A 14,372-nucleotide genomic window follows, 5' to 3' on the forward strand; every position below is an offset into this window, starting at 1 on the left:
TCCCAGGCGCGACCTCGGGGCCGGCACGTGACCCAGAAACTTCGGAAGCCCCGGGGCGGCGGGCGGCGGGGAGGAGGAGGCGGCGGCCGAGCTCCCCCGCGCGGCGGGCTCTGCGGCCGGGAGGCGCTCGCCCCGCGCCGCGCTCACCCCGCGCCGCGCTCGCTGCCTGGGCGTGCGGGAGCCGCGCCGGGGAGCCGCGCCGCAGCCGGGAGCCGCGCCGCAGCCGGGAGCCGAGCCGAGCCGAGCCGAGCCGGGGAGCCCGCGGCAGCGCGCGCCGGGCGAGCGGCGAGGCGGGCCCCGCGGGCGGCGGCGCCGGGGGACGCCGGGGGCCCGCTCGCGCGCGCGGCCGCATCCCCGCCGCTGCCGCGGCCGCCCGGTTACCCCGAGCCGCGCGCTGCCGCCGGCCCCCGCTTCGCCCGCTGCTCCAGCCGCATGGGAAGTTGGGGAGCATGGACGGGGTCGTGCTGGCGTGGACCGCCGTCTTCTGGCTAACAGGTGGGCGTCCTTCCCGACCCCGGCGAGCAACTTTGCGCGCGTTCCCTCGGGGCCGCGTTCCCACCCCACCCCCGGGTCCCCGGGGCTGGGCTTCCAGCTGCTCACAGGTCGGCGGTGAGTGGGGGAAGGGGCCGTGTGTGTGTGTGTGTGCGCGCGCGCGTGTGCGTGTGTGTGTGCGAGAATGATGGAGGAGGCGGGGGAGGACCCCGCCACAAGTGAGACGGCCGAGAGGCAGGTGTTTGACTCCTCACGGGAGAGCTCGGGCATGTCCTCTCCCACACAACGGTTCTTCTCGGTCTTACCCTGACTTCGTGGTGCTGTGGGCCCTGGGAAGAGCCTGGCTAGGGGAAAAAAGGAAAAAACAAAAAACAAAAAAAGAAAAGGAAAAAGAAAGCTCGGAGGAGACATTGATTAAGAGCACTGGTTTTCTGGAGGTGAGGGGCGGAGGAGCGTGTCTCCCCGATTCCTTCCCCGGAGAAGCGGGAGACCCCGCGGCGCTCTCCCCGGGGCTCCGGGGCTGCGGTGGGGCGGGATGAGGAGCAAGATGGGGACCCGGGCTGATTGGTTGTGGAGTTTCGGGCCCTGCTCTCGCTCGCTCGGTGCCCGTGGGAGGAGTGGTCCCACAGCGGAGCAGAATCTTCCTCCCCCAGGAAGGAGGAACCGCAGAGACAGAAGGGAGAGCTGCTCCCGGCACCAGAGTGGCTTCCGCTAGCTCCATACTCCATGGTTCTCCCTCCCTTTGGGGGAACTTTCTTCCCACCCACCTGAGGTCTGGAAAGGTTCTTGTTGCCTGACGCCAGGGTCCTGCGAGGTCGAGGGGCCGGTGGCCAGGCAGGGTGGCTGGCCCTGAGACATTCACGAAGTGACCCAGCTTGGATGCTGGTGAGGTCGGGCAGGAAGGTTCCCGGAGTTTGGAAGAGACAAAGATTCCCAGCAAGGTGGAGACCGAGGGATGGAGAAGGGATCAGAAAGGTTGAGAGGACGGGGTGAGGGCCATGCAGGGCAGGAGAGAAAGCAGAAAACAGCACCCAAAAAATGCAGTTCTGTCCCCTCGGGGGGCACCAATCAGAAGATTTGGAAAAATCAAGTCAGTAGGAAGTTTGAAACATCTAAGGCAGTCATTGAAAGAGGGTAGAATGTATTTAAGAAGCAAAGCAAAAACTCTATTTCCCTTAGCTTCAGAATAAGATTATTGATGGCCCCATTTTTTTTCCTGTTCCAAATGAAGGACCCTAACACTGGCTCTGCTCTGTGCTGGCTTGAGGTTTGGGGGAGGGGGGTGGGCAGGCCTTGTCTGCAGAGTTAGCCTCTTCTCTTGGCTGCTCTGAGTTCATCCCTCCCACATTATTCAAATATGAATCATCTCTAATTTCAGGGTTTGGCTGATCCATGTCTCCCCACTCCCCTGGCCTCCCAGTGCCTTCCACTTCCACCCTCACGGATTCTGAATGTCCTTGATTTGCCTCTACTTCTGTGTTGCCATACTAGGGGGGAACTCGGGCCTGAAACCCGTGTCGCCACCTCCCTGAGCTAAGTTGGGCGTCCGGGCTCTAAGTCAGAGATGCTCTTCCAGACACCCCAGAGTGTGTCCAGAAAAAGCACTTGAGGTATTTGCAGGGAGTGGAAGCAGAAGCGGAACACAGAGCCCTGCTAGATGGCTGACAACATTTTATGAGGAAGGGGCCACAGGCCATCTAGGCCAGCCCTCATTTTCTAGAAATGGAGGCCCAGGGAGGTGACGGGCACACAGCAGATGTGCAGTGGGACAGGGACTTGACCCCAGTTCCCCGAACCCCAGGCCCATCCCATTTGCACTCTTCAAAGCTGCCTCTCTGGGTTTTCTTGGTCGTAGGGAGTTCTGTTTTGTGTTTATTTTGAGGGGAGTTGCTGCTCTGTCCGTGCCTTCTTTGCTTGGTACGTGGAGAAGCCGCCCCCTGCCTGGTGGCCGGCAACAGGTCCTCGTTAGGGCCATCTCAGCTGCCAGACACCCGGGCTTCTCTGCTCTGCACGTGAGGCTGGCTTTCAAGATCCCTCTGAGCACGTCAGGCACCCCCGATCCCAGCTCCGGCTTCCCCCTCACACCATCAGTCCCGCAAGCCCTTGCCTCTCAGCCTCAGCAAGGTGGAGAAGCTAACAATGGCGGCTGGGGGGTGGGGAGAGGAGCGGTCACGGAGGAGATGGATTCAGGCTCCTCGTTCAAAGAAAAACCACGAGAGGAAAAGGTAAGACATTTAAGTCCGGCCCAATCAATGGATTCTCTCTTGAGGGGGTGGTACCGAGGGAGGGAGAAAGGGAAGGACAGATTAAAAATGAGTCAGGGGCGGGGGCACACATTCATTCTCCTTCTCCCTCCCTTTCTCCTCCCCCACTTTCTCTTTCTCCTCCCTCCCCCTCCCCTGTTTGTCTCTCTTAAGCAGGCTGAGCAATTTCTAATCAACACTTCAGTTTTTTCCCTCAGCCTCAGGCAGCTCCTTCCTTGTCTTTCATTGCGAAATTCCGCTGTATATTTAGCCTCATGATTTCTTATTGTCATTGTGATGCTGCTTCCTGTACGAAATTGTTGTTTTGAACAAACACGACGCTTCTCAGCTGCTATTTTAGCAACAGGTGCCATCCAGCAGTTGGACCTGAAGGAGGGTTCACTCGGTCTTTGTTCCTGAATGCGGATGGCGTCTCCTCCTTGCTGGCAGCAGAGGCTGTGAGGAACGCGGGTGCTGTGTCCACTCCACAAACACGCTCGCAGGCGGGAAGCAGGCCCTGCGTTGTCCTGGAGACTCTTGGGTCTCTCTGTGATGATGGTTGCTTGCTCTGTTAGCCTTTCGGTTTTAGTCATTCATGCATTCATCCCTTCCACAAGCACATACTAAATTCCTGTGCTTCCCAAGTGTTAGGATAGGTGCTAAGGGCAAAGAGAGAGCAAAGACCCAGTCCTTCCCCTCACAGAGCAGTCAGTCTAGACTCAAGTGAGTTTTCTGGTGATTTTGAAGATTTTTATTTATTTGACAGAGATCACAAGTAGGCAGAGAGAGAGAGAGAGAGAGGGAGGGAGGAGGAAGCAGGATACCTGCTGAGCAGAGAGCCCAATTCGGGGCTGGATCCTAGGATCCTGGAATCATGACCTGAGCCAAAGTCAGAGACTTTAACCCACCGAGCCACCCAGGTGCCCGGTTTTCTGGTGACTTTGGGAAGCAGAAGTTCTTCCAATCAGAGCTGCGAGAGCCACATGAGGGGCTAGGAGAGCATGGGCACCCCCAAGTCAAGCCTGAAGTGGGGATGGAGCCATCCTGAAGGGAACTCCTAGGAGAGGTGGTGGCTGAGGGAAGACACGTGTTCATGCCTCGTCAGCGGCTGAGTAAACCCCTACATCCAGGTGCGGTTAGACATGGCCCTGCCTTCCAGCACTCGAAGTCTGGTGGCAGGACACAGTTATGGAGTAGCTTGTGTCCAAGCAATAATGGAGATCTGCACCAAGTGCAGTGGGGGTACCTCACGGTGGCTCCTAACCTACCCTGTGGGGGGAAGGACATTTCCAACGGGTGGTTGTCACCTGGTCTGGTTTGCATTCAGGTAGATGCCTGGTGACTGTGTGCCGACAGGCTTGGAAGCAGAGATTCAAGTGTTAATATTAGTCCCGGAGAAGGAAGAGTCGCTTTCAGAGACTGCTGACGCCTCAGCTTCCGTTGTCTTCTTCCCTGTCCTGCACACTTTTAATTTCTCTCCCTCCTCTGTTCTCCTTTTCCCTGCAGAAGAGACCTTGCTCTTACCGAGCACCTTCTTTCAACATTATCACAGCCCTCCGCTCTCCCCTCCTTCTCTCAGCCAGATGCTTCTCTCTGGACCGGGAGAGAGGGCTTGTTTTCAGTATCACTCTTTAGATTTTAGACTCACATGATTCTGCTGGTTGGCTCATTTCTACAGGCTTGGAATTAGTAGTAGTAGCGGTTTTAGGGCAATACTATGCTTATAGTCTTAGGGTAAGTACTTACTGCTCAGTACAGTGTTCATAGTTTTAGTACCAGAACTTGGTTGGTGGGAGGAACCCTGACCTGGGAATTAAGGTTTGGGTTCTAGTCCTTCCTGCCCCATAGACTGACTCTATAACCATGGGATCTGAGTCTCATAATCTGTTGAATGAGATGACTTCGGAGGTCACTTTCAGCTCTAAAGATGCTATGGTTTAGAATCTTGTCTCCACTTAATTTTGGTGAGTTGGAAGTCATGACCAAAAAGTGACAGGTCCAGTCTTCCTTTTATAATTCACCCAGTGAAAAGCCCATTTCTTTAGCCCTTCCCTGTTCATTAATGATTGGAATGAAAGACACCAGCTGGGGAGGGAGAGGTCTCGTTAGGATTTTCAGAGGAACAAATGGAATAGCACTCAGTGCTTGGTGGACAGGAGAGGGTCCACTCTGAACGATGAAATGTGGTCATGCTGGGGACTGGTACAGGAAAGTGAGCACTTTGGACCAGATGGGATGAATCCCACTAGAGCCAACATGGCCCCAGGATGTCCCTTTGGTTTCAGGATGCACACACCTTTTCACTCCTTCCAACATTTTAGCTTTTATGTCTCCTTTTTTCCCCAATCAAGAATATAAAGAAAGGTATGATGTGGTGGTTTGTTCTTGCTTCTTTATATGCTATAATGCTTTCCCATATGTTAAAGGACTTTTATATACATTATGCTTTTTGATCATCCTAAGCAAGAATGACTAATATTACCTACTTCTACATTAGAACACAAAGGCTCAGAGAGGATAAATAACTTGCCCAAGTCCATGGTATCTTATTGATTAAAAGATCAAGAAACAGTATCACTGACTTAATATGACTTGGTTGTGTCAAGGACCAGAATCCAAGGGAAACATTCTTTTCCGCTCACAGTGGGTCAAAGTAGAACTCTTGATTTAAGTGAACATACATGGTGTCTGTTATGGGGCACTGGGTCGAGGGGCTCAGAATTCACAGAACTCAGGGAAATGTTGCAGGGGAACGTGAGAAAGAATAGCATTTAGTTTTTCCAGTTAGACCCTGAGATCTAAAGGCAAGGCGTAAATGAGAAGTGAGGCCCAGCAGAGCAGAGGACGTGACCCAGCGACAGCAGATACTGCTGGCATCTCAGAGCCCACCTGGGCCTTGGGGCTGGTGCTGTGTACCCAGGAGCCACACAGGATGTAGCTGTGGCATGTGCATGCTTAACATTTTGGTCATCGAGATAGCTCTTGGCTCTCTGAAAGTAGAAGAAGGCATTTTGGATGACTAGTGTTCTTTATGGGCCAAGAACCAAGGAAGAGCTGAGAAGAACATGTTGCTTCCCCTGTTCTCCTGCAGTGTCCGCACTCCTGCAAGAAGTGGTAGCCTGCCTTGGGAGTCGAACCCTCGCATTCAGCCTGGGATCCTGCCTTGTCACTCCTGCCATGCCCTTGGCTCATCCGGAGGCAGACTTAGAGGCCGTGCAGGGAGAGGGATTAGATTCAAACTGACCTGGGTTTGAATACTAGCTTAATATTTTACCTTATTTTCTCTTTTAAACACGGGAAATTAATTTACCTGCCAGGGTTGTTGTCATCGTTAAAGCGGATATGTAAAACTCCTAGCGCAATGTTTGGCACACAGTAGGCCCTCGATACGAACTATGAGCCCCAAAGAGGTGTATCGGTCAGCATTTTGACATAGCCATGAGCAGTCTCCAAATCTCAAACGCTCTCAAGAGCAAACATCTCGTTCTTGCTCATATGACGTGAGAGCTGAAGTCAGCTTCAAGTCAGCTGTGAATTGGCTAGAATTGGTAGACTTGGCTGAGTTCCAAATGTTTTCCTCTTCTGAGACTGAGGACGAAGGGTCAGCCACTGTCTGGGCATGCTTGTGTTGTGGCAGAGGGCTCAAAGGGGCAGGGCGAGAGCCTAGAGTGACCAGAGCCAAAGCAGGCACATGCCTTTTAAGCTTCTGCCTGGACGCGTCTTATGGCATGCAGGTCACGCAGAAGAGTCCAGGGTTCTTGGAGTGGTAAGTGCATTCTACCTACAGGGAACAAGGCAAGAGTCTGGAGGGAAAACTAATTGGGAACAAATAATCTGATCTATTAACTGGGTTAAATCATTCAACAAATGTGCTGAGTACCTACCACACCGCGGAGTCTTTAAAGGCTGCTGGGGAGAGTTTGTTGCTGATGACAGAGACAGAGAGCTGGGTAGGAAATTCTCAGGCAACTGTCATGTCATTCTCTGGGGTGCTGGGACTACAGTAAGAGCGAGAAGAAACTTCTGGAGGAAGTGATAGCTGAGCGAGTTTGGAGGGATACATAGGAATTACTAGGGGAAAAGTGGGATGGAAGAAGGGGGATTTATAGATTTAAAGAATCAGGGAGGAAGTGATCTCTGAAAATTCCAAATATTTTAGTATGGCTGGGGAATTTAGTGCCACAGGAGGAATGAAAGAGAGCGGCCTTCTCTGAAAGGGGGCCGGTTGTCCCTTGTGCTCCTGAAGTGGCTAGAAGGCCACTTTGAAAGGGTCAGAGCAAAGGAGTGCCATGCTTAGATGTGCATTTTGGAAATATCATTTGCACCGCAATGTGGAGAGTGGGATAGGTGTGGGCAAACATGCAGCAGAGAGCACCCGGGAGACTCGTGCGGGAAGAGAGAGAAGGCATACCGAGAGCCTGACGTCACAGGGTGCAATGGGGATGGGAGAGGTGGACAGAGTGACTGCAGATGGAGGGGTAGTGGTGACATGGTTGGACCTGCAGACTGAAGGGGCAGGAGTGCCAGAGACCCTTCAGGCTTGTGGCATGGGATTGCTGGAGATGACATTTTTGGGCATGAACTAACACAGGAGATGAAACATGTAAGGGAAGGAGATAAAGGTTGATATTTTGCATTTTATAAAAGTACGGTCTAAGTTGCTACAGCAAAGAAACTCTAAAATACAGAAACTCACACAAAATAATTTCCTTCTCTCTCCGGTAACAATTCAGACGTCCTGGGGGTGCGTCTGCCATTCCCAGCATGCGGCTGCCCAGACTGCCCCCGTGACAGCCGTTCCCAGCCAGCCGGAGCCAGGAGAGCAGAGGCCCAGGGCATGCAGGTTGTCATGCGGCTCTGGGGAGGTGGCCCAGAAGCTGCAAGTCACTTCTCCTCATGTACCTGCGTCCTGAATATTCGATCACAACTAACTACAGAGAAGCTAGGAGACGTAGTGTTTGGTTGGGTTGGCTGGCTGGATTAAAACTCGAGAAGTTCCTTCACTAAGGGAAGCGGGCAGTTAGTGTCTCCTTCTACAGAGCGACAAGTTGGAGGTGTCTGTGTCCCAGCCACATGGAGAATGAGGTCATGTATTTGGGTCTGGAGCTCAGGTGGGAGATCTAAACTGGAAACACAGGTAACGAGGTGGTAGAGGTTGGTTAGAACTTTCTTACAGGAGTTTTCTCTGTCCAAAGAGCCGGTGCATCCCAGAAAGCTGACCCACCCAGTGAATCAGTGAACCAGTGAACCAGAACAGTTTCCAAAGGACCTCTGCCTTGCAGGACGGGGACTAACCTCTTCCAGTGCAGCTTTGGTCCCACTGGAACGGTAGGTAGGCCGGCTAGACATTACTCATGAGCTCATGTCGATCTCTGGAAGACAAGGCCCACCAGACAGAAAAGAGATATGCTTCTGGCTTTCATCTGCACAGTGGCAGCTGAGAACGGGAAAGCATGGCTCATTTGGACACCCAGGACATATGCTTAATGAATGGCGAGCACAGTGTGCACGAGTACCAGCGTGGTGGGCAGCAAATAAGAACTAGGCCATGAGCAAGGCCTTCTTGGGCAAGGGCAGCACTGACATTCACCATAGCACCATGGAAGAGGGGGAGCTAGTCCTGCCTTTGGGGACTAATAGGGAGAAAACATACAAGAATGCGGTCATTTTTTTTTTTTTTTTAATCTCCAAATGGTACATCTGGTCACCCTAACCATAAAATGGCTTGAGTAGTCAGGTGTCATGTTAGCAAACAGGAGAAGTTGATCCTGGCCAATTTAGGCAGGAAAGGAATTTGCTGGAAGGCAGGCGATTAACTTCTAGAACCAATGGGAGAGCTGGATAATCAGGCTTAGATATTAGGCAAATACCAAGGGAATGTCTACTATTCTTTCTAAAGTCTTTTTATTTTATTTTATTTTATTTTATTTTATTTTATTTTATTTTATTCTTAACCCAGGTATATAGGAAGATGAATGGTTTCTCTTTTTTTAGGGGGAAAAGTAGATCCTATCTACTTTTTTTTTTTTAAGATGCCTTTAAACCTTGATCTTGCCGGCCGACATTTCTCCAAATACTTTGATCCCATCCTGACAGTGCTTCTGGGGGATGGACAGGCTTTATTTCCTCATCTGGACCATGGACCAAACCCAGAGGAGATATGGGATACTTCATATTCATCTCCTACACTTAGAAAACCTGCCCATCGGTTGTCCCTAAGCAGTGTTTTAAGAAACTAGGACAACTGTTAGCAGTGTGAGGACAAAAGATAAACGTCTTAAAGAGGATCTAACTTGAAGCCAGGAAAAGGAAGATTTGTACCGTCATACTGAATGAAGCGAAACCTTAGGAGTGAGAAGGCCAAGATATGCTGGGAAACATGTGATTCTGAGGTCAAAACCCCACTTCTGGGACTTCAAAACTTAAAAGATGCTGGAGCTGTATACAAAATTTCTGAAGATGCCTATCTTTACAATGATGATTTTCCATTACCTTCAGCAGTGATCTTTGTTCTACAAAATGGAGCTGTGAGGAGCGCCTGGGTGGCTCGGTCAGTTAAACGTTTGTCTTCAGCTCAGGTCATGATCCCAGGGTCCTGGGATCGAGTCCCATGTCGGTCTCCCTGCTCAGCGGGGAGCCAGCTTCTCCCTCTGTCTTTGCCCCTCCCCCTCGCTTGTGTGTGTATTCTCTCTCTCAAATAAATAAATATTTCAAATAAAATAAGGTAAAATGGGGCTGTGCTTCTAGGTCTCCCTCCCAAAGATGCTGGCAGGCAGGAATCGCTTACCAATTAATGAGTGGGGAAAAGGAACTTGCTTCGGGAAAAAATGATATTGCTAAAAATAAGAACAGCTTTGCTTTAGATGCCGTTTCTGTTGTTCTTGCGGGAACACAGCTCCTTGAGTGTGGGATCCTCTTCTTCACAGGAGAATTGGGGCAGGACCTTATCTTGCTGCACGAGGGGAAGCCGTGTCTGCACGTGGAGCTGAGCTTCCTTGGCCTAGTGGCCCGCGGAGCTGGGGGCTGCTCTCTGAGCTGTCAGTCACCACTCTCCTTTCAGGCGGTCTTTCTAGTAATTTGCCAGAATCCCTTCTGTGCCAGGCAACCTGCTAAGAAAGGTCATTTAGACTCAATCCTTCATTTACTCTTCCATTCTTTGATTCCTTCCTGATTGTGCGAGCTTCATGTGTATTCTGTGGCTTTGCTCTGTCCTGGGGATCAGAGTCAGCCGAATCCTGGTCCCTGCCCTCAGGGACCTTAGAGTCAGAAGTAAAGTTTATATTGAATTTCTCAAGATCTGGGACTGGTATCTTAAACTGATTTTCCCAGAACTTAACATAATGTTTTGAAATATGATTATGATTGAATTTGAATTTAATAGTCAAGGGCAGTTTCTCTGTGCATCAAGGGCACAGTGAAAACTATAGGAATGGTCTGGGGGGGTCTGAGAAAGAGGATTCCCTCCCCTGCAAATGCCCAAGAGCACGGAATCTCCAGTCTTCACTTATGACCTTCTCTATGCTGTCTGGAAAGCTTTCAGTCAGGAATCCTAATTTTTACAGGTTCCTATGGAATGACCCTACTTTGCTTCGTTTCCTTTTCTGTCCTTTTGCCGACTTCTCTCAGCCGTTTCTCTCCAGTGTTCTGCAATACTTGCTTTCGTTTCTAGGATGAAACACAGATTCTCTCCGAACCTCCGTAAGTCTCTTTCTAAGGGTGCCGACACAGACGTCCCTTACGGCGTCACCAGGGCCTGGACCCAGTCCCAGCCTTGTAGGACCCACACTCAGTGCTGCTTTCTCTCTGGGCTGCTGGGCCTCCTTCGGTTACATGCTCTCGGGTCTCCCCAGGGAAAAGGAGTGACAGATTGACAGGTAAAGAATGGAAACTGTTTCCGTGCGTCTGGAGTGTGCTTGGGGCCACATCGCAGGGAAGACCTTACATGCCCTCTCTAGGCACTCGGGTCTTACCCTGGAAGCAATGGGGAATCAATGGAGGCCTTAAAGCATGGATGGACATGATTAGATTAAACCCGCAACCCTAGATTTGGTGCTGAAAGTACGGAGGCCACTTAGGAGGTAATAAAGGCCTGTGTAGAGGGATGGTCAAGGGCTTTGCAGCCTGGGTTCATACCGTCACTTGCTAACCCTGAGATGGTAGGGAAGATACACACATTCTCTGAGGTTCAGGGTCTTTATCTATAAAATGAGTATGATAATAATACTATAAAATACTTTATAGAATTTTTGGGAAAAAATCATGAAGATACTGCATGAATAATGCTTAACACAATTTCTGACACGTAGTAAGCATCTCATGATTAGTATCTAGTAGAAGGAGTGGAACCCTAATTTAAGGAGGTGACATGGAGATCGAGAAGGGTCAAATTTGAGAGATGCTAAAATTTAGTGACCAACCAAATGTACTTGGGGACAGACGGGAGATCGCCAAAGCTATGATTTCTGTCTGAGGTGATAGGATGGAGGTATACTGGCAAAGGAGCTAGAGGGAGGCAGTGGGGAGGGATTCCTTTAGAAACGAGTGGGAAAAGAGAACAAGACTGGAGTTAGACACGTTGAACTTGAAGCATCTGTTAAAATGTGCAGATGAGGCCTCAGAGAGGTGAGGGTCTGAGACATAGTGATAGTTGGAACCGTGGGAAGGAATAAGATTTCTTAGATCAAATGCACAGATGAACACCATGAAGAGGCTGACATTTTGTTTACCTGCATACAAAAATGTTCTTATTAGCCTGTAGCGACTCTAGCGTAAGAAGTACTAGGTTTTGGTGTCTGACAAGTGGTGAAATAGAAAAAATTTCTGTAGGAGTTGGGACCAGAGCTCAGGATAGGAACCTCACCCCAGGGAAGATCTCTTGGAAATGTGAAGCAGAGGGAGGGTGTTCCCAGGCCTGATCTCAGCGTGCGTGCGGGCTCGTGCATTTTAGTGTTTGCTGCAATTACGTACTATCTCTGAGGGGCCTCATGTGGAGGTAGGAATGGAGGTCCCATGAGAGGTATTTTTTGAAGTTGGGTGGTTAGCCACGTCTGTTTCGGATTTGATTCAGTCATGAGTAAGGGATAGGAAACAGTCCCAAATCCTCTAGAGAAGGGGCTGGTATTGTGGCCCAGGCAAGCAGGCTGGAGCTCAGAGTAAGCGTCAGTCCTAGCTGGACGCATGGTTTGCAAATCAGAAGGAAACAGTCCAAGATAAACACAGATTAAGTGAAAGAGATGCTGCTTGGTGGGTGTAAGGAAGCAAAGCCCTTACCTGGAATTCAGGGCTTGGGCCGGAAGAGCAACTCCAGACCCCACCCTCCAGTGGGAATGGGGTTCCTAATAGGCAGGGCCAGGGGAGGCTCAAGAATTGGGTGGCACTCCTCCTGGAGCTCCAGCTTCACAGACTAAAGCAGAGACAGGCATTTTCAGCGTTCTCTCTTAACTCTTCACTTTTATTTTCCTCAAAGGTCCAATACACTGGCATTTCCTTGAAGTTTCTAGTCCTGTCCTCTCCCGTTGTCCGGCTCCGTCCTTAGCTTACGGTCCCAAGGTCCCGTTATACCTGCACGCGTGCACACATGGTTATCCTCCATTTTCTGATTTCCAGGAGGTGCACACGTGTTTGTGCCGTGAGGAGCACACCCCGGGCATCGTCACTGTGCAACTCCTCATTACCTGTTCTAACATTCTCGTGCAGTCTTGCCCATCCTGCACTACACGCATTCAGCACCTCCTGTCCGGGCTTCTGTGCTCACCAAGCTCTAGGTTCACAGCTTCACCAGAAGTTAGCAGACTGTTCTTGACGGCAGCAGCCACAATACATTTACTGAGTGCCCACTGTATACCATATTATCCTGAGTGCTTAGGTTAAATGTTCATGTAACCCTCGGGGAGCTCCATAAGGTAGTTACAATTTTTATGTACCGATGAGGAAATATTCACCAGTGAGGAGAGTGAAACTCGTGAGTTGAGAAATTTGCCTTCGGTCATGCAGCTACGAAGTGGTAAAGCTTGGAATCTACTTTAGTGCTAGCTCCCAATTCCATGCCTTTAACTCTCACATTATAAAAAGGCAGACGTTTCTGACTCTCTATTCCTTATTTTTGGGAGCACGACTTTATATTGTTTGTCATGGAACAAGCTGAGAACCAACGAACTTCCATTAATAATTAGGAGAGTCCAAGGGCGCCCGGGTGGCTCCGTCACTTGAGCCGGCTCTTGATTTCAACTCAGATCGTATCTCCGGGTTGTGAGATCCAGCCCCACGTTGGGTTCCGTGCTGGGTGTGGAGCTTCTTTGAGATTCCCTCTCTCCCTCTGCCCCTTCCCGCTCCCTTTCTTAAATTGAGGGAGTCCAGTGGCTTGGTCAAGCAGCTAATCTCATTAACAGAGGACAGAGCTGGGAAGGAGGTTATTGTTAGTACTCCCCTAATGAGCAAAACCCCACACTTAACTGTCAAAAAAAGTCCCCCGGTGAAACAAAACAAACAGAAAACCCTACAACACTTTTATTTAGCACCTGCCTCCTTTGCTGGTTTTATTTATCCTACAAAGACTAGGAAATGGGATTTTCCAGGTATAGCCTGAGCAGGTAGCAGAGAAGAAAGGTGGTGTGGTCAAGTACAAAGCGTTGTACTGGGAACGATGTCTGTGATTGGCTCTCCAGCCTCAACCACAGCCTGCTGGTCTCTTCCCCTCTGTCCCTTTTCTGTTACCTGCAAAATTGGAGTGCGAATAAGGATTTGGAGAAGAATGACAAAGTTAAGAACTAATGCAATAGAATTTAAGGCGAAACTGTAAAGAAATTTATTTTCCCAATCCAGCTCTGTGACTTAGGGAGCAGTGGAATGAACCAAATCAATATTTGGGGGGTGGTGGAAGGAAACAATGGAGCCTACAAATGGGGGTTCTTCAGTGAGCTTCCAGAGAGGAATGATTTGCCCCTTGATGGGGCTGATCTGCATATTCTGACTGTATTCAAACCTGTTGGTGGTGAATGTTCATGGAGATTCGGGAGCCTTGGTGTGGGAGGTGAGAGGAAAGGCAGTAAACAGGAAGGAGGTTTTGTGAGTACTGGGCATGGTCACGGGGCTGCTCCAGGGTCTTCTCCCTGCGAGCTGTTTGTTTACAACCCTGTGAGTAAGGATTATGAGGCTTCTAAAGGTCTCATGGCTACTGGATGGCCAGATGGGACTCAAAACCCTATCTATGTGATTCCAGTGCTATTTTACTATATTGTGCTACCTCTGACACATTTAACTGGTTTTCTCTACAAAATTCTAGAAATTTCCACAGTAATGACTATTACCATGTGCATGCATTCCTTCATTTATTCTAGGATACCTGGTAGGTTCAAAAACCAAGATTTGGTAAATCTCAAATACTCGCACTTCCTAATTCCGCAGAACACAGAAACTGTTTTCTCCCCAGAAGCATTAGAACATAGGAGATGTTCATAAATAAATGTATGTTTGAACCATAAGAGTGAGTATGTTTGCAGAAGGTCATTTTGAACACTGGCGGTGATAAAGGATGGAAGGCACCCCAAGGAAACGAGTCCTTCCTTGTGTGTCTCAAGTCCACTGTAATTCTAGGTTGAAATGTTCTGTCTCAAGCTTCCTGAAGCTGACTTGGTAGGC

General features: G+C 50.0%; 1 protein-coding gene across 1 annotated transcript in view; it reads left to right on the plus strand.

The window, feature by feature from the left end:
• Positions 1-14,372, plus strand: part of ILDR2 (immunoglobulin like domain containing receptor 2) — a 60,555-nt gene continuing 46,183 nt past the window's right edge. The window contains 1 exon segment of the mRNA XM_047704623.1: positions 1-495. Coding sequence (XP_047560579.1) covers positions 450-495 — 46 coding nt within the window. The 5' untranslated portion in view covers positions 1-449.

This window comes from Lutra lutra, chromosome 15, assembly GCF_902655055.1.
Source record: "Lutra lutra chromosome 15, mLutLut1.2, whole genome shotgun sequence".
NCBI classification, from domain to species: Eukaryota; Metazoa; Chordata; class Mammalia; order Carnivora; family Mustelidae; genus Lutra; species Lutra lutra.